The sequence below is a fragment of the Phaethon aethereus genome, assembly GCF_964289735.1.
Source record: "Phaethon aethereus genome assembly, chromosome: 5".
Taxonomy (NCBI): domain Eukaryota; kingdom Metazoa; phylum Chordata; class Aves; order Phaethontiformes; family Phaethontidae; genus Phaethon; species Phaethon aethereus.
Window position 1 is genome coordinate 71,882,933 of NC_138579.1, and position 25,184 is coordinate 71,908,116.

General features: G+C 71.1%; 4 protein-coding genes across 4 annotated transcripts; 2 read left to right on the forward strand and 2 right to left on the reverse strand.

Moving 5' to 3' along the window:
* Window positions 1–1,317: 1,317 nt before the first annotated feature.
* Window positions 1,318–9,410, reverse strand: SSRP1 (structure specific recognition protein 1; the record flags this gene model as incomplete). The annotated part of the gene is made up of 16 exons (XM_081999888.1): window positions 1,318–2,278; window positions 2,543–2,726; window positions 2,932–3,023; window positions 3,343–3,513; window positions 4,007–4,130; window positions 4,852–4,897; window positions 5,019–5,157; window positions 5,681–5,753; window positions 5,861–6,082; window positions 6,446–6,574; window positions 6,702–6,805; window positions 6,901–7,131; window positions 7,218–7,408; window positions 8,049–8,154; window positions 8,451–8,636; window positions 9,357–9,410. 16 exons carry the CDS (start codon window positions 9,408–9,410, stop codon window positions 2,210–2,212), a joined length of 2,121 nt encoding a protein of 706 aa, XP_081856014.1. The 3' UTR covers window positions 1,318–2,209.
* A 1,508-nt stretch (window positions 9,411–10,918) lies between these two features.
* P2RX3 (purinergic receptor P2X 3) lies at window positions 10,919–14,120 on the forward strand (the record flags this gene model as incomplete). The annotated part of the gene is given in 13 exon segments (XM_082000067.1): window positions 10,919–11,058; window positions 11,721–11,856; window positions 11,981–12,052; window positions 12,130–12,196; window positions 12,276–12,369; window positions 12,452–12,529; window positions 12,615–12,631; window positions 12,634–12,755; window positions 12,980–13,110; window positions 13,198–13,291; window positions 13,364–13,429; window positions 13,716–13,793; window positions 13,998–14,120. Coding segments are annotated over 13 exon segments (1,218 nt in total).
* Window positions 14,121–17,366: 3,246 nt separating this feature from the next.
* On the forward strand, window positions 17,367–18,887 carry PRG3 (proteoglycan 3, pro eosinophil major basic protein 2; the record flags this gene model as incomplete). The annotated part of the gene is made up of 5 exons (XM_082000246.1): window positions 17,367–17,427; window positions 17,607–17,707; window positions 17,860–17,991; window positions 18,278–18,419; window positions 18,829–18,887. The coding sequence occupies 5 exons, from the start codon at window positions 17,367–17,369 to the stop codon at window positions 18,885–18,887; spliced, it is 495 nt and encodes a 164-aa protein (XP_081856372.1).
* Window positions 18,888–19,110: 223 nt separating this feature from the next.
* SLC43A3 (solute carrier family 43 member 3) lies at window positions 19,111–23,891 on the reverse strand (the record flags this gene model as incomplete). The annotated part of the gene is given in 13 exon segments (XM_082000633.1): window positions 19,111–19,374; window positions 19,643–19,766; window positions 20,132–20,318; window positions 20,434–20,547; window positions 20,634–20,795; window positions 21,309–21,415; window positions 21,850–21,989; window positions 22,279–22,371; window positions 22,477–22,553; window positions 22,642–22,688; window positions 23,199–23,328; window positions 23,703–23,843; window positions 23,846–23,891. Coding segments are annotated over 13 exon segments (1,524 nt in total). The 3' UTR covers window positions 19,111–19,218.
* Between the last annotated feature and the right edge of the window lie 1,293 nt (window positions 23,892–25,184).

Consider the following 25,184-nt stretch of genomic DNA (forward strand, 5'->3'; position numbering starts at 1 on the left):
GCCCTCCCCCGACCCCCGTGGGGCCGGGAGCGCCCCCCACGCGCCCCCCCCGCCTCCGCCGCCCCGGAGCTGGGGCTGCGGGGTGCCCCGCTCACCTTCCCCACAGCGGCCTCATGTCCGGGGCGGGTCCGGGACACGGTGGGGGGCGCAAGGCGGGCGGGGAGGAGGGGTTGCCGTCCACACGGGTCTCACGCTGCCGCTCCCGTGACTCACCGGGGCTGCGGGGACAGGAAAAACCCGCTCGGTGCCTCCTCCTGGCCCTGCCCTCCCCTCCCTGCCTCGCTCCCTCCTGCCCCGCCGGGGTCCACCCACCCCAGACCCCCTCCCTCCACGGCGGAACGGTCGTCACGGCCGCCTCGACCCACATCTGGAAGCCATCGAGCCCATTTCCCAGCCCCTTGGCAGCCCCAGGACGGTGACGAGGCCCCACTCCCCACCCCGGGATGCGGGTCGGCGCCCCCCCATCCTCCTCCGGCGGGGCCTACTCCCGTTACCCCAGCAACAGAGCCCCCGCTCGAGTAGCTGGGTAGGCCGCAGCCGGCGGGCCTAGGCCCATCGCCGTGGCAACGGAGCCCCCCGCTCAATTTTGGGGAAGGGAGGAAGTACCGGGCCCGTTGTGCCCGCCGGGGCCGAAGCCGCGGGGTCCCGCGGCTTCGGCCCCGGCGGGCACAGCGGGCCCGGGGGATCCCGGTTCCCCGCAGGCCCGGCCCAGCGGAGCGACCCCCGCTCACCCGCCGCCGCCGCCGCCGCTGCTGCTGCATATTCATGAGCGCCCGCCCGCCCCCCGCGCCGCTGGCCACGCCCTTCCCCACCCCATCCCTCCCGCCAACCAGCGAGTGCGGCGGGCCAGAGCGGCCCCAGCGCCGCGTGGCCGGGCGGACCACTGAGAGGAGGTGCTAGAGAGGCGCCGTGCCGTGGCGCGCCCGCGGCTGGGTTTACCATAGAGAGAGCGCTAGAAGGGCTCCGGCCGCTGCGCGACTGTTGGGGTGCGGGTGTGCACCACCGCCAGGATGGGGAGGGGGTACCCGGCGGCGCAACCAGGACTTGCCCGCCCCATGGACACCCCCTGCACCTAGACCCTGTGCCCAGCACCCCACGACGCCCTGCTTCACACCCCGCTGCAGCACCCCAGGCCCCCCCAGCCTGACACCCCACCACAGCGCAGAGCCGGCCTGCGGCACCCCAGGCCTTCCCTAACGCACAGCCCGCTGGAGCGGACACGCTGCTGCAGGGTGCAGCCGCCCACGACACCCCCGGCCAGCTCACAACAGCCCACGGGTGTGCACAGCCACCCGCCGTGCCCCCAGCACCCCCCGGCAGGGGGCTGGCGGTGCTGGTAAACAAGGCGGAGGGGGAGCGGGCAGCCAGGGCCTCGCCCCGTCCCGAGGGGCCGGTTCCCCCGCAACCAGGCCGGGAAGCGGCCGCAACAGCCGGCGGAGGGGAAGCGGCACTAATCAGATCAGGCCCCCTCGTGCCTGCCGGTTCCCCCCGCCACAGCGGCTCTTCAGGGAGGTGGAGAAAACCCCAATCGCATCAGGATCGACCAAGGGGCCTCCATTAGGAGCCGGATGGCTCCTCAGTGAGACCAGGGAGGCTGAGGAGGGGCTGGGGGCCGCTAATGGACAGCGGGGAGTGAGCTCAGCCGCTGGCCCCTGTTCAAGGCGGGGAGTGAAGCTGCAGGCCAGCTGTGGGAAGCAGGGCTGGCGCAAGCCGCCCCCCCGGTCCCGCTGCCCTGGAAGGAAGGAGGGGAGCCGGCCCCGCTCCCGCCCCAGTTCTGCACCTACACTCATGCCTTCGGTGGCTTTTTTTTATTCAATTTGAGTTGCCATGTGAACAGACCCAAAATACAAAAAAAAAAAAGAAAAAAAACAAGGAAAGGAAAGAGACAGAAACAAACCCGAGTATTTAAAAAAAATAAACTGATGCGAAATAGGGCTGAGGTGGGACCGAGGCCCCTCTGGGGCCTCCCTCCTCCACGGGGTCTCGCTCCCCCAGCCAGGTACTGAGGGCTCGGGCAGGGAGGCCGGGTGCCCCCTGCTACCCCGCTCCCATCTACCCGCCCGCGGCCTCAGGGGCAGGAGGATGTGAAGCCGTGGCAAGGTGGGGTGGGAGCCGGCCGGAGCCCAAGACCCAGGTCCCTGCTGCGGGGCCGGCCCGCCCAGTTCTCTCACCCATCTGGGAACCAGCTTGGAGCCAGCTGGGAACAGGGCTAATCCGAGCCGGACGCGGATTCCTCCGAGCTGGCAGGCAAGCTGGCGACTCCCTCCTCCTCCGAGTCCTGCGGGCAGGGAATAAGGTCAGGGCAGCAGCTCCCATTCCCCCACCTCTCCTGTGCCCCACCACAGGGACGGGGTGACAGTGGTGACTTGGGGACACATGTAGCACACAGACAAGCCACCCACACCTGGAGGGATTACCACAGACAAGAGGTCTCACTCCCTCCAGGGCTGGGAGGAGTGGGCCACCGTCCAGAGACAAAGGGAACATTCCCCAGGGAAGATGGGCCAGCAGAGCCACCCCAGCCAAGCCACCAGAGCCCTACCTCCTTTTTGCTCTCTCCTGAGGAGCTCTCGTCACTGGAGACAAATTCCTTGCTCTTGAAGCTCTCGCTCATATTCTTGGCAGGGGACTTGGTGGAGGACGAAGACTTGGAGGCGGCACCTTTCTTCTCCACTTTCCCCTTCATCTGCTTCTCCTGCTTCTTCTTCTTCTTCTTAGACCTCTCCCTGCACGTATGTTGGGAGGGTGGGAGAGAAGCGTTACCCTGCTGACAGCCCACCAGCCCTGGCACCGCAGAGCCGAGGACGCTCTTCACACCCCCCTCCAGCCCCGGAGGGGCCCAGGCACCACGATGGCTGGGAAACAGCCCCACGTCGGAGGGACGAAGCCCTGCCGCCATCCCCGCCAGCCCTCTCTGCTCAGTGCACTCACGCCCTGGAGCTCTCTGACTTGCTGCCCACGCTGTACTCCTTCATGGCCTTCTCGTAGTCCCTTCTGGCGTCTTCCGCCTTGCGATCCCATTCCTGCAGCACGAGCACAAGGTCAGCGGGGCCTTCTCTCCTTCTCCACCACCAGCGCCCAACGCCGTCCCCACCCACACCATGCCAGCGCTCCCACCACGTCCCTCGCCATCTTGGATCAGGCCTGTGCTCCCCCAACAGCTCACCAGCCCAAGGACATCACCTCTTCTTCCACCCCCTTCCCGACCTGCCGTCTCTATGGGGCACAAGGCTCCTGAGACCGAGCAAGAGCCTGCCAGGCCTCCTCAGGTCCAGCCTCCCCCTCCTAGACCAGGATCAGCTCTCCCCACCAGCAGAGCAACCCAGACCCCTGGTCCCTCACCTCTTTCTTCTCCTTGGACATGGCTTTCCAGAGCTCCCCAGCCTTCTTGGACAAGTCCGTGATGCTGATGCCAGGATGGTCTGACTTGATCTTCTCACGGTTGGCGTTCAGCCAGAGCATGTAAGCTGACATCGGCCGCTTGGGAGCATTGGGGTCTTTCCCCTTCTTGCTCTGGGAGGTAGGGAGCAGCGAGAACAAGGATGAAAGCCTCGAATGGCACCACTCACTAAAGACCTCGGCACCCGGGGCTGCCCCAAGACGAGGGGCTGGGTCTCAGCTTGCCTCCTACATCCCACCAGCAACACAGCTACACCATCAGGGCAGATGGGTTGTCAGGTCACACCCACGAAAGCTGAAAGGGCAGACTGTTGGAGACAAGTCCTCCAACGACCAAAAGGACTGGCTAGGCACCCTTTGGAAGAGACTCCAACCTAGACTCATCTGCAGGAGGCAGCGAAGTCAGGCTTGGGCAACCAACTTAGCCCGGGCAAGGCTCAGCGAGGTGGTGGCACCGGATCAGACCATGGCAAAAAGTTGAGGTGAAGCAGCTCAGCTGATGGGCTGTGACCTGCATCTGCCCAGCATTGCTCCCAACAGGGAACAGCAAGCCATGCTGCAGGAGCAGGTCCTGCTCTCCACAACACCACCAGCAGCAACCTCTCACCTCCAGCTGCTTCTTGCGGGGCTTGCGGTCTTTGACAATCTTGGCCTTCTTAGCTGGCTTCTTCTCATCCCGGTCGCTGTCACCGTCACCGCTGGAGGAGCTGGCCGAGGCATTGCTGTCAAACCTGCACGGAGGTACTTGGTGTCAAGTGACAGCTCAAGACCTCCACCCCAAAAAGATGAAGCACAAGGCGGGGGAGACGTAGCAGCAACAAGCAGGCGGCGAGACTTGCCCCCGAACTCTCCCAGCCTCCAGCAACCCATAATTCAGAGACTTCCTGAGCTGAAGCTGTTGTGCTCGTGTTTAATGGCTCTCGGGGGATTTTCCTTCCACGAACACAGCTCATCATTTTGACTTCCTGTAAATTTTAGGCACTCGCAACACCACACGGCTCAACTCCACCAAGATGCACCTCTTCCTGTCAGGCTGAGCCCGACTCGCACCAGTGCACACGACTGGCCCTTCACGCTGGTACAGAGACTGCGACTCTCACCCACCCTCTCCCCCACCTCAGGATTTTATGGAGCTGCCTCCCATCCTCCTCCTGCTGTCCTCTCTTTTCCAGCCTGAACAGCCGAGGCCTCATCCAGGAGCCACCTGATCCCCCCGATCGCCCTTCTCTAACCCTTTCACGTTGTATAATGTTGCTGTAACAGAGCGAGCCCAGAACCGCACCCGCTTCTCAAGATTTTTAAGTCCAGGGATTTATAAAGCAATACTGGCTGTACCCGGAGCATTCCCCAGCATTCACACAGCCCCACGCCACTGCTGCCCCGACACGATGCCCCCAAACAGCACCTTCTGAAAGGCTCCCCCAGACAGACCCCTGCCCAGCCTCTACTCACTCTTCAGCCACATCATCATCCTCTTCTCCAGGGTTGAAGGACTCATCTGGAAGGAGAGAGCAGCACAAGGGTCAGCTTACAGCGAGGCAAGGACGGACAGGGCTTCACCAGGGGTCAGGGGGAGAAGCCCGAGCACCAAAAACAGCCTGCCCAGCCTCAGCCCTCACCAGTCTCCTCCCCAGAGCCATCGCTGCTGTCGTTGGCATTCTCCTCACGGATCTTGCCCTCCTCCTTCATCCTCTCCAAGTAGGCATCGTGCTGGTCCTCATCGGAGTCAGCGTATTCGTCGTAGCTCTGCTTCATGCCCTGAGGGAAAGATGGTGTGAGAGCTGCTCCCTGCGCTCCCCCCACCTGCACGCATCCCGCCTCTGGAAACTGCAGCTCCTGGCGTGCTCCTGGGTGGGTGTCGGGTCCGCCACGGTGGGCACAGCCCCCAGGCAGGCCCCAGACGCATGCACGGGGTGGGGAGGATGGGACACCTGTCACGTCCCCTCTATCCCCATCAGGGCTCCAGAGAGGGGGGCAGAAAAGTTATCTGAGTTAAGGGGGGCCCCTCTCGCAAATCATGCTGGAGTTACTGGGTTTAGTCAGGGACCACCACGGCCATGCAGAGGAAACCTGCACCAGGAGGAGGAAGAGGAGAAAGAGGAAGGGATATCGCACGGACCTTTTTCCTCTACAAGGGCAAGGAGAGAAGAGAGAGGTGAAAAAAAAAAAGGGAAAAGCAGCAAAATTTTGGAGAGAAGACAGCCCCCAGCCCTCTCCCCACCCCAGCCGGGTGGCAGTGGTTCCAGCGGGGCACGGGGAACCAGCGCTGCTCAGCAGGTACCTCCTTGAGGCCTCGGTTCTTGATGTTCAGCTTCTTGGCATTGACGAAGTCAAAGAGCTTCCCGTACTCCTCCCTGCGGGACAGGCGGGGCGGTCAGGGACGGGCGGCAGTCGGGGTGCCAGCGGCACGGAGAGCAGCCCGGCGGGCACGGCGAGAGCTTGCCCCCCGCCCCACGCCCACCTCTCTATGCTGCTGAAGGTGTACTGCGTGCCCTGCTTGGTCTCGATCTCAAAGTCGAAGGAGCGGGTGGTGGTGGTCCCACGGGCAAAGTTGACGAAGGAGATCTCGTCGAAGCGGATGTGCACGGGTGGCTTGTGCACGTAGATGAAGCCGCGCTCCAGCGGGTAGAGAAGCCCCGAGCTGGCCTTGTAGGAGCAGGTGATGCACTGGGCTCCAGAGTGTCTGCAAGAGCGAACGCGGCCATCTTAGGCACACGGGGAGCAAACGCTCTCCCTGTGCCCATCCCCACGGCGAGACAGAGGACCCCAGCAGCCCCGGTGAGCCTGTCAGCTGCTCAGGCATGAATCTCAGAGCCCCTTCTCCCTGATTACAGGAACAAGAGAGAAAGAGAGGGGCCGGTCCTGCTGCCAGAGCCAGGGAGGGTCTCAAATAGGTGGCCTCAGTCTACCAAACCAACAGCTTCTCCTCTCCTAGGGAGGAGGCGGCACGCTTTGCATCCCTCCCCACCTGCGCACCCTTTCCTACGGCAGGAGGATCACACATTCCACCAGCCACACCCCCTCGGCCAGCAGCACCACGCCTCACCCCTGGAAGTTGCCAGGCACGGTGATCTTGCGATTCACCAGTGCCTTCATGACCCGGCTGACCATCTCGTAGAGGGAGCCCGACATGTTCTTGGTAAGCCGCCCCTCGAAGCGTTTCTCCACCTCCTCCCTGCATGGCCGAGAGAGCAACAGTGAGAACGGGAACCCAGGAGGTTCGTTACCTCCCTCCCAGCTCCCCACAGCCCCCAGATCCGGGGAGGAGGTCCAGGAAGCAGCCTGGCAAGAGAGGAACTCACTCGTTCATGTTGAGGGTCAAGGAGATGTCCTCATCCTTGGAAAAGAGCAGGATAAGGAAGTGGTAGCGGGTCTGGCCTTGCTTTATCGGGGGGTCCAGGCTGATCTGAAAAAAGAAGAGGAGGCAAGGACCTGAAATCCCCCGAAGCCACCACTTGTCACTGTTCCCTGGGGAGTGGATGACCCCTGTCCCCTCCTCACCACAAAGAACATCTGCCGCTGGTCCTTGTGCGGGAGCAGGAAGAGGCGCAGCACGGTCGTGTAGGGGATCTTGTAGTCGAAGGTCTTGCCGTGGAGGTGCAGGAAGGTGGGGTAGATACGGATGTCATATCGCCCGCGAGGCGTCAGACACTGCAGTTCCCGGAAGATGCAGATGGCATCTCCGGTGGCCTGGATCACATCCGCCTTGGAGAGGACGTTCTGAGCAAAGGCCTGCAAGGGAAAGGAGTTACGGCCGGGTGAGGGTGCACAGCTACCCCCTCTGCACGGCCCGCCGTCCCCACGGTCCCCCTGCTCACCTCCACGGGGTCCACGCCATCCTCCTGGGTCGGGGGCACGTAGAAGCGAACCTCCATGAGGGAGACCTCAGCGTCGTCGTTCTGGTGGAACTCCAGTGTCACCTCATTCTTGCCCGTCGTGCACTGGGAGACATTGCTGAGGGGGATCTCGAACACCGGCTGCTCCCCGATGTCAAAGGAGAGCAGCTGCCCTACAGGAGGCAGGAGGCAGACGCGGCCTGTCACAGCAGGACCAGAACTACCACGTCACGAGGCGGGGATAAGGTCCACCCTACAGGGCAGACCCATGGTGTCCTCCTAGATCCCATCTCCAGCAGCATCCTTGGTCTTCTCCCAGAGTCCAGCAACACCTCTCCTCTCCCCCACTGCATTCCCATGCTCCCTCCCAAACCTCCAGGCTTTCTCCTTGGGGCTACAGCCCCAGACATGGACACTGATCAAAAACGAACAGGAGGGAACCATCTTGTTTCCACATTCCTCTGGTCTCAGACCAGGGAGAAGCGTCTACCAGCTCCCCTGGCTCCTTCAGGAACCAGCAGGCTCTGCCAGATGCCCGCAGTTCCCATGCCAACCTTTCTTTTACACTGAGCTTTCCCTGCCTGCAAAACCTGCTGCCTGGATTTGGGGCCTGCAGGCATCTCCTGCTCTCCTGGGACGGCCAATGTCCTCACTGTCCCTGAGGACACCACTAGAACGCAGGTCGCTGCCCAGGGGACTGGCTGGGTGCTGCAGCAACAGCCACACTGGTGGGAAACAGCCCAGCCCCACCGCCTCGGGGTGTAGCCGGCATGGAGGTTCCCTTCCCCCAGTAACGGCATCATCACAGCTCACCTCCAAACCTCACCGTCCCCCAGTTCCAACCCTTCACGCAGAGATCCTTCTCCGCCAGCTCCAGGCGATAGTGGGCCTTGAAGAAATCTGAGAGCTTATCAAACTCCTGGGCCAGGGCAAGAGGAGGGAATGTCCATTAGAAATCACCACGTACAGGCGGGTACTGCCCAGAGCCCGAAACTGGGACATGGGCCCCTCTGCTCGGAGCCCAAAACTGGGACACGGGCCCCCCGGCACAAGGGAAGAGACAAGGAAAACAGGGGTCAGAACTGTTCTTGGAGGTGCCAGTGCTCTGAGACTCGCAAGGAGCAGAGCGCGATACAGGACAAGCACAGGCCAGCAAGAGAAGAGATGCCAGCCAGGGACAAGGATGGGCCAGGCACGAGGGGCCGGGGCACTCACCGATTCCCGGAAACCATCATATTTGTAGACGTGGCCGTTCTTGGTGAGCAGCTTGAGGCCGTGACCAAGCGCCACGCGCCGCCACACGCCCTCGGCCAGCTCCGAGGCCTGGATGTTGTCCACCTTCCCTGTCTTGCTGTTCTTGAAGATCACGCCTTGGCGACTCAGGCGCAGCCGCCCATCGTTCTGGCAGAAGTGGCAGACATGAGGGGGGGGCAGCTCGCCCCGCACGCAGGGGAACAGCCCAACAACACCCACAGGCCCCACAGCAGGGAACCGCCACCCTTCAGGTGCAACAGGCGGCTGCACAACCTCTCCAGGCAAAACAAGACGACTTCCCCAACCGCCCACCAGCTCCAGTCCACACATGTTCTTTACCCCCTGAATTCAGGACGCAAGCGGCCACAAGACAGTCGCCAGCACCCTCAGTGCTGCGACAGCACTGTAGCTCCGTCAGGTCTTTGAGGACAACCTCCCAAAAGCCATGGGGTTAAGGGTGACCCAGAAACACTCACCACCACCACAACCCCCCCACCCGCTCCCCCATGCTGGAGCAGGCCGACGGCCGACATGCAGCCCTCTCACAGCAGCTACAGAGCTGGCATCCCTTCTCTCTCCTCCTGGAACCGTTCCCAACCGCAACCTCGCTCGCTCCGCAGCGGGCTGGCACTAAAAGCCCCCACCAATGCTCCAAAACACTGCAGCCCTGGAAGCGAGGCGCCTCCGCCCCCAGCTTCCAGGAGAGATCAGCAAAACACCCTCTGCCAGGGCGAGGCGGCGAGGAGACGCCGGGCTAGGGGGAGTGCCCTGCGGCGTTCCGGCTCGGAGCGCAGGTCTCAATGCAACGTGCCACCCGCCGGGGCCCAGGCAGGTCTCCCTGGGGGCCGTGCCCCCCAGCTCGCTCACCATGGACCCCTTCACCTCCTGGTAGATCTCGTTGAACTCCAGCGTGTCAGCCATGGTGGCCAGGGGAGGCGGCAGCTCCTGGGGCTCGGGAGGGGAAGGAGGCAGAGCGCAGCGAGGGGTGCAGTTCCCCGCAGCCCTGCCCGCCCCGGGCCAGCGGCAGGTGGGGACGGGGACCGAGCAGCTGCGGGGGGAGAGGAGGGTGAGCCCAGCCCGGCCGGGTGGCTCCCGGGAGGGAAGATGGCTCCCAGCCCCCCGCAAGGGAGGCTCTGCACGCACGGCCGTGCCAGCACCCCCAAACCCGAACCCCGCGCCCCCAGGCCTGCTCCCGGCCCGGCCCCGCTTTCCCCACGCCCTCGGGCGCCGCCTCTCGGGGGGCATCGACCGGCTGCCGGGGGCGGCCCAGACACCCTCGGCCACCCTCGCCCCTTCCCCAGACGGGCCGCGGCCCCACGGCCTTCCCCTGCGACCCGCCCCCCAGCCCAGCCCGTCCCCTCCCCGGCGCCCCCCAAATTCCCCCCGGCCTGAGCTCCCCCCGGGTCCAACCGCCGCCCCCCCGCCCCGGTGCGCCCCCCCGCACCGCCGCCACTTTTCCCGCCTGCGCAACACGAACCTCGCGCGGAGCCTCCCCCCGCCGCCGCCGGAAGCCGCCCCCACTTCCGCCATAGAGAGGAGCCGCTCTGGGCGCCACCGCGGGGAGCGGGCGGGCGGGGCCATAGAGCGTCCGGAGGACTCCGGCTAGAGAGGACGCGGCGTCCCGCGCCCGCCGCGCCATAGAGGTGGTGATGGGGGCGGCTAGAGCGGCCGCCCCGCTAGGCCTCACCTGCCGCGCTGCCTCGCCTGGCACCATAGAGCGGCGGGAGCGGCCTCTGCCCGGGGCCCGGCCCCCATTGGTCAGCGCTGGGGATCCCCGTGACGTCACCGCGGCGGCGGAGGGGACCCCAAAACCGGGCCCCCCCACAATGGGGGCACCCCAAGTAGGAAGCACCCCAAGAATGGGGCACCCCCAAAACCTGTGCGGCCCCCACATGAGCACCCCACACACAGGGGCACCCCCAAAATCGGCCCCCTCCACACGTGGGGCGCCCCCTCGCGCGCGGGGGAGCCCCCCGGGGGTGCCCACCACAGGGGACCCCGGGGCGGGGGGGTCTGGCACAGCCAGGAAGGGGGTGGGACCCCGCCCTGCCCGCACCACCCCTCGCTGCCAGTAACCCTGCCCGCGGCTGCCCGCCCTGCCCACAGCAGCCTTTGCTGCCCGCAGCCCTGCCCGCTCCTGCCCACATCACCTCTCGCTACCTGTCACCCTGCCTGCTCCTGCCCGCACCAGCCCTCGCCGCTTATAACCCTGCCTGCTGCTGCCTGCACTGCCCACAGCCTTTGCTGCCCGCACCCCTGCCTGCTCCTGCCCGCCCTGCCCGCATCACCCCTCCCTCGCTGCCTGTCACCCTGCCTGCTGCCGCCCGCACTGCCCACAACCTTTGCTGCCCGCATCCCTGCCTGCTCCTTCCCGCCCTGCCCGCACCCCCCTCGCTGCCCGCTGCTGCCCGCTGCTGCCCGCCCTGCCCATGCCCCCCCCGCGCCCCGCCACCCGCTGGGTGAGCGACTTCTTCTCCTACGAGACCACCAAGTCGGTGGTGGTGAAGAGCTGGGTGGTGGGCGCCGTCAACCGCGGCGTGCAGCTCCTCATCCTCGCCTACTTCATCGGGTGAGGCGCCCCCGGGCCCCGCCGCTGCCACCCTCCCCGGCCCGGGCCCCGCTGGCGCGGGCGAGCGGGTGACCCCCGGGTGACCGACGGGCGGCACCCGGGGGTGACGAAGGGGACAGCCTGGGCGGCGGTGCGGGGAGGGTGGGTGGCCGGGCCAGGAGCAGCGGGTGACAGCGTGGGTGACGGGGCGGAGGAGGAACAGGCGAGAGGGTGACAAGTGTGTCAGCGCTGGGAACGTCGGGTGTGCCGGCGCGGGTGACACAAGGGGGACGGCCGGGAGATCGTGTCGGTGCGGGTGACAGGAGGGTGCCGGCGCGGGTGACACAAGGGGGACGGCCGGGAGAGCGTGTCGGTGCGGGTGACAGGAGGGGGACAGTGTCGGTGCGGGTGACAAAGAGGGGTGGGAGCAGCAGCACCGCCACAGTAGGTGACAGAGGGGGGTCTCTGCTCCCGGGTGCTCCCCGGGGGGTGACAGCGGCCACCGGTGAGGCACGGACAGGTGACAAGCGCCTGTTGGAGGACTGTCAGCCACTCGGTCTGGCAGCCCCCGGTGCCCCGGGGCGGGGCAGCTCGGGGGGGGCTGGGGCTGACCGGGGGGCGCGGGCAGATCTCGGGGGGAACGGGGCTGTCCCCACCGTCACCCCCTGCGGGTGTCGTCCCAGCTGGGTGTTCCTCCACGAGAAAGCCTACCAGGTGCGGGACACCGTCATCGAGTCCTCGGTGGTGACCAAGGTCAAGGGCATCGGGCGCTATGCCGGCCAGGTGCTGGATACGGCCGACTACGTCACGCCCCAGCAGGTGCGGGGCCCGGGGGGCCCGGGGGGGCCGGGGGGGCCGGGGGGGCCGGGGTCCCGCCCCTGCCTCAGTTTCCCCCCTGGGGCGCGGCGGAGGGGGCTCGGGGTGACGGCGCGGCGCCGCCCAGGGCACCTCGGTGTTCGTGGTGGTCACCAAGCGGATCCTGACGGAGCAGCAGGCGCAGGGCGTCTGCCCGGAGGTACGGGCCGGCGCGGCGGGCGGCGGCGCGGCGGGGGGTCCCCCCGTGCCCCCGCCCGGGCTCACCGTGCCCCGCAGAGCGAGGCCGAGTACCGCTGCACGGCGGACCGCGACTGCCGGGGGAAGAGCCCCGCCACGGGCAGCGGTGAGGGGTCCCCGCCGCGGGGCCGGGGGGCCGGGGGGCCGCGGCCCGGCCGCCGGCCGCGCTGACGGGGCTGCGCCAGGGCTGCTGACGGGCCGCTGCGTCCCCTACAACGGCACCGCGCGCGCCTGCGAGATCCGCGGCTGGTGCCCGCCGGAGGTGGACACCGTCGACGCGTGAGTGCGGCGGCGGCGCGCGGGGGCGCGCGGGGGGGCCGGGGGCCGCGCCCCGGGGTCACCCCCTCTGCTCTGCCCCCAGCCCCGTCATGCTGGAGGCCGAAAACTTCACCCTCTTCATCAAGAACAGCGTCCGCTTCCCGCTCTTCGGCTTCGAGGCGTGGGTGGCGCGGGGGGCGGCGGGGGCGCGGGCCGCGTGCCCCCGGCCCGGCCGGCTGACGGCCGCGCGCCCCGTGTGCCCCCAGGGCCAACCTGCCGCCCCCGGCAGCGGCGGGGAGCTGCGGCGCTGCCGCTTCCACCCCGAGCGGCAGCCGCTCTGCCCCATCCTGCGCCTGGGCGACGTGGCGCGCCTCGCCGGGCAGGACTTCCCCACGCTGGCCGCCACCGTGAGCCGGGCGCGGGGCCGCGGCGGGCGGGCTGCGGGGCGCGGCGCCGCGGGGGCGCGAGACAGGGGACGAGGGGACGTGGGGCGGGGGACGCGGGGACGCGGACGTGGGCGCGTGGGGTTTGGGACGTGGGACGCGGGGCCGTGGGGACGGGGGCCGCGGGGTGCGGGGGCCGCGGGGACACGGGGCCGTGGGGCCGCGGCTCACCCCGACGGCCGGGGCAGGGGGGGGTGCTGGGCATCAAGATCGGGTGGGTGTGCGACCTGGACCGCGCGTGGGAGCGCTGCCTGCCCCGCTACTCCTTCACCCGCCTGGACGGCCTCGCCCGCGCCCCCGCCCCCGGCTACAACTTCAGGTACGGCGCGCGCCACCGCACGGGGACACGCGTGTCACGCGCGCGCGCGGCACGGCCCCGTCCCCCGCGTCCCCCGTCCCCGCGCAGGCACGCCAGGTACTACCGCTGGCAGGACGGCACCGAGCGCCGCACCCTCACCAAGGCCTTCGGCATCCGCTTCGACGTCCTGGTGTACGGCCACGTACGTGCGGGGCCTCCCGGGGACCCTACGGGGGGTGGGGCCCCGCACCAACGGGGGCCTCTGCACCCCCAGGCTGGGAAGTTTGGCATCGTCCCCACCCTCATCAACACAGTGGCAGCTTTCACCTCCATCGGTGTGGTGAGTTGTGGCCGTTGTCAGCCCCTGTGTAACGGCATCTCCCTGAGGGCGAGCAGGGGGCCGGGGAGAGGCCCTGTGCACCCCACAGGTCTGGGGCAGGGTGGGTGCCCACCCCCCAGGGAGGGCAGTGATGGCCCGTAGTGATTGGGAGGGGGATGGAGGAAAACCCCATAGCTGTGGGGCACTGGGACAGGGTGACAGCAGCCCGGCTCCCTGGGGGGCTGTGGGGTGTCAGGGGGCTGCCCCATGGTGCGGGGCGCCCCCACCCCGATGTTGCCTCCCCCAGGGCTCGGTGCTGTGCGATATCATCCTGCTCAACTTCCTGAAGGGAGCCGAGCACTACAAGGCCCGCAAGTTCGAGGAGGTCAGCCGTGGGGCTGGGGCCGCCATGGGGCTGGGGCTGAGGCTGCAGTGGAGTCACCTCCAGGAGGGCTGGATCAGTCCACACTGGGGGATGTGTGGGGCTGGCTGGTGGGGGGGCGTGCAGGCAGTGCTCCTGAGCCCCCCCAGGGTCCCCTGACTATATATGGGGCGGGGACTAACCCGGCACCCATCCCCTGCCCCACAGGTGCCAGAGGCCGGCGTGCCTGCGCCCCCCACCAGCCCCACGGCGTGTGCCCCCGGGGCACTGGGGGGCTGCAGCCGAGACAAGCAGTCCACCGACTCGGGCACCTTCTCCTTCAGCCTCTAGCCCTGGGCACCGTGGGGCAGTCCCCCACCTGCCCCCCGCTGCGGGGCAGTGCCCTGCCTGCACCCGGCCGGGGGGCCCCCTGCACCCTCCCTCCCCAGCCCGCCCATGGCTGGCACCCCCTTTCCCACGCCGTCAGTGGGGCAGGGCACAGGGCACATACAGGGCGGCGGGGGTGACGCTGGTGGCCATGGGGCAGGGGTGGCCGTGGGGACGGTGTGGGGGCCGTGCGGGCGGCAGAAGGACGCAGGGCTCGGGGGACGTCCCACAGGGGCCACCCGGGTGGGCTCCAGGGCTGGGGTGACGGGGCGCACAGCGTTCTGGGTGCCACTCTGCTGACCCCCGGCGCCCCGCGACCCCCAGCGCGCCTGCGCCCCGTGCCACCGTGGGAGCCTGGCCCCGAGCCGCTGCCGGGGGTCCCGCCCGGGTCCCTGAAGCTCCCGCACCCCCGGACAGGGGGCTGGGGGCCCCGGAGCTGGCGGCTGCCTCCTGGGGCGCGGGGGCTGCTGGGGGCGGCTGCCCTTCCCCTGCCGGCACGGAGGGGCCCCCATACCCCCACCTCTGCGCCCCCCACCTCCACGCCCCCCCGGCACCTCCCTGCTCCCAAGCCAGCCCCACGCTGGGGGGCTGCACCCGCTCCCCAATAAACCTTTGGCTCGCAGCACCCATCCGTCTCCGGCCTGGGTGGGGGCAAGGGGCCGTGGGAGCCCAGTGGGGAGGGCTGGGGCGCAGTGGCAGAGGAGGGGGAGGTCAGGGTGATGCCACTGACCCGGGGTGGCCACGGGGCCTGGGGTCAGGGTGCCACCACAGCCCCCGGGGAGAGGCCCCTGTGCCCCCCCATTGCCCACGCAGGGGCCGTGCAGGATCCAAGGGACACCCCTGCCCCAAACCTCCCCCCACTGAGCGCCCCGGGGCGCTCCCCACCGCCCCGCTGCTGCCCCAGTGCCTGCGCCGGGGCCCCCGGGACCCCCAGCCCCTGCCCAGGGCCCGAACAAGGGGATGGGTGCTGACAGCTGACGCTTTACTGAGACCAGGGAGGGGGTGCAGCCCGCGGCGGGGGGCGGCGCCGCGGGGGGCTGAGCCCCTCGGTACTCGCAGACGAAGGGCAGCCTCACCCAGCAGCGCAGGCGTCTCCAGCGCCCGTCTGGGGGAGAAGATGGGGGTCAGCCCTGGCGCCCCACAGCACCCGCTGCCCCGGGGCCCAGCACCCAGCCCCACAGGCACCCGAGCCCGCCCCCCCGGTGCCAGCCCCTCAACCTGCCATATAGCAGCCCCCCGGCTACCACCTCCCCATCCCGAGGGCCCCCAGCGTCCTCCCCACCCACCCGCGGGCAGAGGCTCCCAGCACAGCCCCCCAAGGCCCTTGGTGCGGGACAGGCTGGGGCACCAGGGTGGGCACTGGGGACAGGGGACAGGGCTGGGGCACCCAAGGTGGGCACTGGGGACAAGGGACAGGGCTGGGGCACCCAGCGTGGGCTCTGGGGACAGGGTGGTGCCCCCGGGCCAGGCAGGGTGCCATGAGGCTGCGGTGGGGCAGAGGGCGCGGGGGTCCCTTACCACGGGCTGGGTGATGGCCCCAATCCAGACCTGGCCGCGCCTGGTGCTGCCGGCAGGCGTTGGCGCGGTAGCTGTGGACGGAGGCCAAGCGCCCGCCGTAGCACCGGGCGCAGACCCTCTGTAGGGGCGTTGTGGGGGCGGCCGGGTGGCACGCGCTGGCCCCCCAACCCACACCCGCTGCCCATCCCCTGCCCACCTGGGCGCCGTGGAAGGTCTGGCAGCGGGTGACGATGGCGTAGCGGAAGGTGGTGGCACCCAGCGGGTCGGCGACGCTGAGGCCCCGCGTCTCGCTCTCCAGCGGGCACCAGGCATCCCCCTCCTCCGGCGTGGCCTCCTCCGCACCGGGGCTGGCAGGGGCTGGGGGCACCCGGCGTCACGCCGGCTGCCCGGGGGAGCGGGGGTGCCCCCGCGGCGTCCCCGCGGGTGGGCGGCGTGGCGGCACTCACCGGCGGGGCGGGCGCAGGCCGTGCCCAGCAGGGCCAGGGCGAGGAGCAGGCGGGGCTGCATGGCGCGGCGGGGGCACCGGCACGCTCGGGCGCCTTCGGGACGCGCCACGGCCCCGGTCACCCTCTGCCACCCTGGGGCACGAGCACGGGGGTGCAGGGGTGAGGGCTGCGCGGGGTCCGGGGGGCACGAGCACGGGGGGCCCTGCCGGCACCCTGCCCGGCCGTGCCGGACACGCGAGGAGCCCACCGGGCACCTGGGACGGGGTCAGGGGGCTGCGGGGTGGGGGGTGCGCGCGGGAGGGTGCTGCGGGGGGTTGGGGTGCACCGGGCGGGGCGGCTGCGGGGGCGGGTGTGTGGAGCGGTGGGTCCCGGGGTGCTGGGGGGTGCCGGGGCGGTTGGGGTGCCGATACCATCTCCCGCCGGGCAGCGCTTGCCCAAGGGCCGTTTCCTCCCCAACGGCCGCGGCCCGCGGCCCGGCCCGGCCGTTGGCCCCCGGCCCCCGGCCCGTCCCCCCCGGCAGCCCAGTCCCCCGCCCAGGCCCCCTCCCCCGTGCACCCCCCGCCCCTGCACCCCCGCGCTGGGCATCCCCCGCCCCGCAGCCCCCCGCCCGGCGCCAAACGCACCCCGTGCGCCGTCCCAGGGGCCAGGACCCCCCCTCCCTCCGTGGGGCAGGACCCCGTTCCCCGGGGGGGCGGGAGCCCCGGGCGCCCCCCCGGTGCCCCCAGCGGTTGGCGGGCGGGGCCCGCGGGGGGGCCGCGGGGGGTGGCGCAAGGCCGCGGCTGGGGGCACGTGGCGCCGCCACCGCTATAAGGGTGGGAGCGGGCAGGGCCCCCCAGCCCCCAGGTGAGGAGCAGGGCCGGGGGCCGCGGGGCTGGGGACCGGCGCGGGTGTCCCTGAGGCTGGCGCGGGCGGTCCTGGGGTGCCGGGGGAGATGGGGGGGCCGGGGCGGCCCTGGGGACGGCGGTGGGGAGCCGCGGGGGCGCGGGGGGCAGAGGGGACGGGGGACACGGGGCCGTGGCGAAGGGACGGTGGGGACGCGGAGGGGCAGGGTGGGGGTGAGGGACACGGGGCCGTGGGGGTGGCGGAGGGGCGCGGGGCGGCGGCACGGGGGACGTGGGGCGGATGGGGTGACGCCGGGGGCGGCAGAGGGTGACCGGGGCCGGGGGTGGCCCCAGGGTGGCAGAGGGTGACCGGGGCCGTGGCGCGTCCCGAAGGCGCCCGAGCGTGCCGGTGCCCCCGCCGCGCCATGCAGCCCCGCCTGCTCCTCGCCCTGGCCCTGCTGGGCACGGCCTGCGCCCGCCCCGCCGGTGAGTGCCGCCACGCCGCCCACCCGCGGGGACGCCGCGGGGGCACCCCCGCTCCCCCGGGCAGCCGGGCGCCCAGAGAGGTGCCATGTCCACCCCGCCGGGCCGGCGCCCTGTGCCCTGGGGCTGGCAGCGGGTGGCAGAGGGACCCCCGTGCCAGCCCCCACCCCGTGCCGGTGCAGGCCCCCGCCACCCGCAGGAGGTCCCGGCGGGCACGGCTGAGGATGGCCACCAGTTGCGCTACACGGTGGTGAACAAGCTCCGCACCTACACGGGCGCCCAGGTGAGGGGGTCGTGGCTGCCGGTGGGTGCCGGCGGGTGCTGGCAGGTGCCGGTGGGTGCTGGCGGGTGCCGGTGGGTGCTGGCAGGTGCCGGTGGGTGCTGGCGGGTGCCGGTGAGTGCTGGCGGGGTGCCGAGCCGTGCCCTGTCCCGCAGCGGCACTGCCGGGAGGTGCTGGGGGGTCAGCTGGCCTCGGTGCACAGCACCGCCCGCAACCAGGAGCTGCTGAAGCTGGCGCGCACCTACACCCGCGGCGTGCTCTGGATCGGGGCCGTCACCCGCCGCACGGTGAGGGGGGCCCGACCCCCGCCCGGGTGCTGGGAGCGGGGCTGGGGCTCGGGGTGGGTGCTGGGTGCCAGTTGTGGGGTGGTGGGGACGGTGTTTGGGCTGGCGCAGGGATGCTGCAGCTGGGCGCTGGGGCTGGCGAGGGGAACGGGTGTTGGGGTGGGGGCTGGAACTGGGTATGGGGCGCTGGGGCTGGTGCTGGGTTTTGGGGGTGAGGGGCTGGGTATGGGGCACTCGGGCTGGGTGCTGAGTATGGGGCTGGGGGCTGGCTATGGGGTGGCGGTGCCAGGTGCTGGGTTCTGAGGTGGCACTGCGGCAGGGGGGGCAGTGGGGGTCGCAGTGGGAGGACACCAGCCCCTGGAACTACGCCAACTGGGCGCCCACCCATCCCTGGCACTTCTTCACCACCTGCACCACCCTCAGCACCTTCGGTGAGGGCACTCACGCCCACTGCACTGGGGCACCAGGCCACAGGGGGCACTGGGAGCGGGCACTGGGCTACTGGGAGCAATGGGGAAGGTCACAGGGAGGGGGCATAGGGCATTGGGGCACTGGGAAGGGGCACTGGGGGCAATGGGAGGGGGCACTGGGGGCACTGGGAAGGGGCACTGGGCACTGAGGGCAATGGGAGGGGGCACAGGGCACTGGGGGCACTGGGAGGGGGCACTGGGCTACTGGGGGCAATGGGGAAGGTCACGGGGAGGGGGCACAGGGCACTGGGGGCACTGGGAAGGGGCACTGGGAGGGGGCATGGGGCACTGGGGGCACTGGGAGGGGGCACAAGGCTACTGGGGGCACTGGGGACCACCTCATGACCTTGACGCTGGCCCCTGCCCCCAGATGGGCTCTGGAGAAGCAAGCCCTGCTTCCAGTGGCACTCCTTCATCTGCCAGTACTGAGGGCACCCAGGGGTGATGCCACGGCCCCCCAGGCCCCGGTGACCCACAGTGGCCCCGTCCCTGACCCAGTAAACCAGAGATGCCCTAAGGCTGTGTGTGTGTGTGTGCCAGGGGCCAGGGGGGGTCTGTGTCCCCCAGCCCTGGGGGGCAGTGGGGTGCCCAACCCCACAGCAGACACTGGAGAAGCTGCAGCGGCTGGGAGCACTGGGCAGGAGCAGCACAGTGAGCCGGGAGGGCATCAAGATTTATTCCCCCTCAAACACACCCCATCCCACCGGCACAGCACTCCCCACAACTCCAATAGCAAAATGGGGTGCAGCGGGTGCTGGGCTCAGTGGGGCTCCTCGGCGGGGGTCTCAGCACCGGGGGGGGCTGTGAGGGGTGTGCCAGCAGCCTCCAGCTCCTTGGCTTGCCGCCGGCACTCGCGGGCCACCACCACGGGGCTGACGAAGGCCACCAGCACCACAGCGATGAGCCCCAAGTTCAGCTGTTGGGGGCGTCAGGGCATGGGGTCGGGGGGCTGACCCCACCCAACGGGGTGCCCTGGGCCAGCCCCACAGCCCCCACAGGGTCTCTGGGCAAGGCACAGGGCCCCCATTCCCTGTGGAGCAGGACCCCCCTTCCCCAAGGGGCGAGACCCCCACCCTACCGTGGGCCGGCACCCTGATCCTACCACAGACCCAGACCGGGACCCCTATCCCTCCGTGGGGCAGGACCCCCCTCCCTCCTGGGGCAGCCGTGGGGCAGACACTCACGTAGAAGGGGTCCCCGTGGAGCGGCCCGCGCACCAGGGTGACGCAGGGGTACTGCAGCAGGGCCACCAGCGCCGACAGCGCCATGGCCAGCCCGTACAGCTTCCCGAAGTGCTGCGGGGGGAATCTGCCCGGCCACCCAGCGCGTCACCCCCCCACCCTGGCCCCTGCCGCCCCCAGACCTGCCACCGCCCCTGCCACCCCCACCTTGACCCCGCCACCCTGTCGCCTGTCCCCTGCTGCCCTGTCCCCTGCCACCACTCCCTGTCACCCCCACCCTGACCCCCCCACCCTGGCCCCTGCCGCCCCCAGCCCTGCCGCTGCCCCTGCCGCCCCCACCGTGGCCCCACCACCCTGACCCCACCACCCTGTCCCCTGCTGCCTTGTCCCCTGCCACCGCTCCCTGTCACCGCCACCCTGACCCCCCCCCGCCCTGTCTCCCAGCACGCCGTCCCCCGCCAGCGCCCGTCCCCGCGGGACGCCGCCACTCACGCGATGGCGAGGAAGGCGGCGTTGCCGCCGTAGAGGAAGGAGCGGCTGAGCACCTGCAGCACGAAGGTGCCGAACTGGACGCGCAGCGCGGGCACGGCCGCGCAGACGGAGAAGAGCGCGCACTGCGCCACCGTCACCGCCAGCGACAGCACGGACGCGCGCAGGTCAGCCAGCGCCCCCGGGGCTCCTGCGGGCGCGGAGGGGTCAGGGCCCGGCGGGGCGGCACCGGGCCACGAGCCCCGCCGGGGGCGCGGGGGCGCGTCGGCAGCACGGAGGCTCGCGGGGACGCGCGGGGCCGTTACCCTCGGGGCGGGGGGTCTTGCCCCGCTTGTGGCGGTCGAGGATGAGGCCGTTCCACGGGGCGCAGAGCACGCCGCAGAGCTGGGTGAAGGCGAAGGCGTTGGTGTAGGTGCTCACTGCGGGGACACGGCGTCAGGGCGGGCGCCGGACCGCAGCGGGGCGTCCCCGCTCCGTGCCCCCGCCGCGGCGGCCGCGCCCTTACCCAGGTGGGGGTCTCCGTGCGCCAGGTGGTCGAGGAGGGGGTTGAGGGTGCCGATGAAGAGGTAGTGGCGCAGCTGCATGACGGAGAGCCAGACCACGTGCCAGGCGAAGAGCCCCGAGCGCACGCAGGCCCCGAAGGACGCCCCGGGGGGGTCCCCCCCGCCTGCGCCCCAGGGGTCAGGCGTGGGGACACGCTCGGCCCCGCCTCCCGCTCCGCCCACTTCCGCCCCGCCCCCAGACCCGCCCACTGCTGCCCCGGTCACTCCCACGTGGCCACGCCCTTTCATCTGCATATCCACGCCCACCCCCTGACCGCACCCCCGCACGGCCTGGGACCACACCTCCTTTCTCTGCATAATCACGCCCACCCTCTGACCCCATCCCTGTATAGCCACGCCCAGCCCGGATCCGCAGCCCCTTCATCTGCATAGACACACCCATGCCCTGCCCACAGCCGTGCACGCCCACCCCAGGCCCCACCCCCTTCATCTGCATGGCCAGGCCCCTCAGCTCGCTGCCGAGGCCACGCCCACCTCGCGTACACGCCAGTCACCAACATGGCCACACCCACTCGAGAGGAGCCCGCCCCCGCCCCGCAGGCAAGCCCCGCCCCCGCAAGCAAGCCCCGCCCCCGCAGGCAAGCCCCGCCCCCGCAGGCAAGCCCCGCCCCCGGCACCTCTTGAGGCGTTGGGCTCCAGGGGAGTCTCCTCGGGGCCGGCCTCCCCCGGCGGGCGCTTCTCCTCGTAGGTGCGGTACGACTGCGACCGCCCCGGGCACTGCAGCCTGTGGCACCGCCCACCCATCACCCCCGGCACCTCACCCACCACGGGACAGGACCCACCACCCATGGGATGGGACCCACCACCCACGGGATGGGACACACCACCCACCACGGGACGGGACCCACCACCCATGGGATGGGACCCACCACCCACGGGACAGGACCCACCACCCACGGGACGGGACCCACCACCCGCCATGGGACGGGACCCACCACCCATGGGACAGGACCCACCACCCACGGGACGGGACCCACCACCCATGGGATGGGACACACAAACCACCATAGGATGAGACCCACCACCACCCACGGGATGGGACCAGCCACCCACAGGACAAGCACCACCGTCACCCCCTCCCCATGGCACGGGCACCACCCATGGGACAGGCACCACCGTGGCCGCCAGCCCTCCCCGGGGCGCAGGCAGGGCCCCTACCCGTAGTTGTAGGCAGGGGGCAGCGGGTAGGGGATGCGGGTGCGGGGCATGAGGAAGAGGGTGCGCAGCAGGTGCCAGGCGCTGCAGGCCGCCATGAAGAGGAACATGGCCCGCAGGGACAGCCCGCGCTCGTACAGCACCTGGGGACGGGCACGGGAACGCGCTGCCACCGGGCCGCGCCGGCCGCCCGCCGCCGCCCCGGGGCCGCGGCCCTGCTCAGGCCACCGCCGCATCCCCACGCGTGGCCCCGGCAGCGGCTCAGCTGCGTCCCCTGCTGTGTCCCCAGCTGTGACCCAGATGCGTCCCCAAGCTGTGACCCAACTGTCCCCAGCTCTGTCCCCAGCCCTGCCCACAGTGCTTGTGCTGGGGGCACCCAGCACCCCCCCAGCACTCCCCGGCACCACCACGTCCCCCCGACCCCGCGCCCACCTTGATGATGAGGAAGATGGCGGACGAGGAGTCGAAGGCCCCGTTGTAGAGGGTGATGATGATGGAGCGGTACTTCCCAAAGAGGTTGCCCACCTGGCACACAGAGGCACACCCCCCCCGCGCCATCAGGACCCCCGTGCAGCACTGGGCAGGGCGCCCCGGCCACCGGGTGGGGGTCAGGGTGTTGGGGAAACTCGCCTGCATGTTGGTGAGGATGAGGAGGATGCCACCCACTGACAGCATGGACATGGCCGGGAAGAGCAGCACCGCCAGCTCTGGGGACATGGTGGTCAGCGGGGACAACGGGGGTCCCTGCCGGGTCCCACCGCCAGGCCGGGGCACCCGATGCCCACGGGGACTCACCTGGGGTGGAGAAGGCGACGAGCAGGGTCCCGCCGGTGTAGAGGGAGCTGGGACGTGGGGACAGCGGTGACAAGTGGGGACGGGATCCCGGGGCGCAGCTGGCACCCCCGTGCCCCGGCACTGCTGTCGTATCGGCACCCAGCACCGCAGTGCCCGGGGGGCGCCCCACCGCCGCCTGGCACCCTGGGGCCAAGGGACGTGGGGCACGGGGGGCCCCTACAGTTACGGGGGTGCCCCAGGGACATTGGGGACACCTGGGGGGCTGGGGACCGTGGGGACCCCTGGAGCTGTGGGTGGCATGGGGCACGCTGGGGACGTTTGGTGGCACCGGGGGACAGGATGGGCCGTGCCCCCCAGCGCCCCAAAGCCGGCGCCCCGGCCTGGCACGGGTGCCCCCCAGCGCAGGCAGGGCCCGCCTGCCCCACCCTGCCTGGCTGCCCCGATAACCACCCCGCTCTCCATAGCATCCCCCGGCACCCAACCGCGAGCCCTCCCCCCGCGGGCACCCCCGGGCGCCCCGGCCCTGCCCGCCGGCGCCGCGCCCCGCGCCCGCTCACATGGCGATGAGGCGGGCGACGGTGGTGCCGAAGCGGTCGAAGATGAAGCCCATGGGGAAGGTCATGAAGTTGTTCATGAAGGAGCCGATGGTGAAGACCAGGGAGAACTGCTCGTCCTGCCGGCTGCAGTCTGCGGGGCGGCCGTCAGCGCGGGCGCGGGGGGCCGCGGGGCGCAGGGACGGGGCGACGGCGGGGGCGCGGGCGCAGGGACCGCGGGGACACGGGGCGCTGACAAAGCTGAGACCTGGGGCACCAGGCCCGCGGGGACACGGGGCGCTACGGGTCACCCAGCAGTGGGGACGTGGGGCAGCGCAGGGCAGGGGACAGCGGGGACGCGGGGGCGAGGACAGCGGGAACCCGGGGCAGCGGAGGGCACGGGGCCGGGGGGCGCGGGCGCCTCCGGCCGCCGGCGCCGCGCGGACGCACGCGCGGGGGGGACGCGAGGCGGGCGACGGCGCGGCCGGCGCCACCGGGGCCGGGGGTGGCGGGGGCCGGGGGCCCTACCGGGCAGCAGGGTCTGGTTGGGGCCCGGGCTGGCGGCGGCCTGGCACAGGTCCTCAAAGTAGCCCAGGTCCTTGAGGACGAAGACGAGGGAGGCCCAGCCGAAGATGATGCCGCAGAAGGCCCCGCACTCCAGCAGCCCGAGAGGAGGGTCCCCAGGCGCTTGGCCGCCCCTGCGCCCCCCCCCGCCATGTCACCGGCCTGGGGCGTCCCCGCCGCGCCTGTGGGGTGACAAACGCCGGGCCGTCGCACCCCGCCTGGCACCCGTGTGGTGACCGCCCCCCGCGCCCGGCCGGCACCCAGAGCAGGGGGGTCGGGGGCACGTGGGCGCACGCGGCCACCCGGGCAAAGGCCACCGTGGTCCCGGCTCTGCCCCTTGTCCCCGTCTGCCGGCGGCTGGCACCGGTCCCCCGCGTGCGCCGGGGCGCGGGCAAGGACCCTGCCTGCGGCCGGGGCTTTGCACGCGTCTGCACGCGTGCTCGCACGCCCGCGCCCGCGCGCTGCACGCGCACGCACGCGCAAGCACGCACGTGCACGTGTGCTGGCACCCCCCCGCGCCCCGGCACACCCCCACCCACCTGCACGAGGCCAGGCCCTCCCGCCTTCGCCTTCGCCTTCGCCTTCGCCGCCGCCGCTGCCGCCGCCGCCGCGGAGTTTGGACCCTGGCACGGGGTGCCCAGGGCGCACAGCCGCACCGCGCACACCCGCCGCCCCGCGCCGGCACGGCCCCCCGCGCTAATCTCCCGGCAGCGCCCGTGGGCTCCCCGGGGCTGCCGGCCCCCGATAGCGGCTCGGCCCCCCCACGCCGGGACCCCCCCGCGGCCGCCTTATCGCCCCGCGCCAGCCCGTCCCAGGGCCGCCCGGGCGCCCGGCCGTGCCGCCTGCGGGCCTGGCACAGCCCCGGGGACGCCGGCGTGCCGCCGGGCGCCCTGCTGTGCGCGCCGGGGACGCCGGCACCCCGCCGGGGGCCTGGCACGGCCGCTGGGAACCTGGCACGCCCCACCAGGGGCCCTGGCACGGCCCTTGGGAACCTGGCACGGCCCCCGGGGACGCGGGCACGGCCCCCGGGGACGCCGACACACCCCCCGGGGACAGCGACACACCCGCTGGTGCCCAGCACAGCCCCTGCGGGTGCCGGCGTGTCCCCTGGGGACCCCGGCACGGCTCTTGGGAACACCGCCGCTTCTTCGGGACCCCGCCAACCCCGCCACCCCCCCGGGGACCCCGCCGCGACCCCAGGGACGCTGGCACACCGCTGGGGACCGTGACGTGTCCCCCGGGGACGCTGTCAGCCCCTGGGGACCCCCGCCACCACACTGGGGACGCTGTCACCCTGCCGGGGGCCCGCCACCCCCCTGGGGAGCTCCCGCACCCAGCGGACACCTGGGCACCCCGTTGTCCCCGTGGCCGGGACCTCCTGTCCCTCGGTGTCACCGGCACGACCCACAGCCAGGTGCCACAGGCGCCAGGGCCATGTCCCCCAGC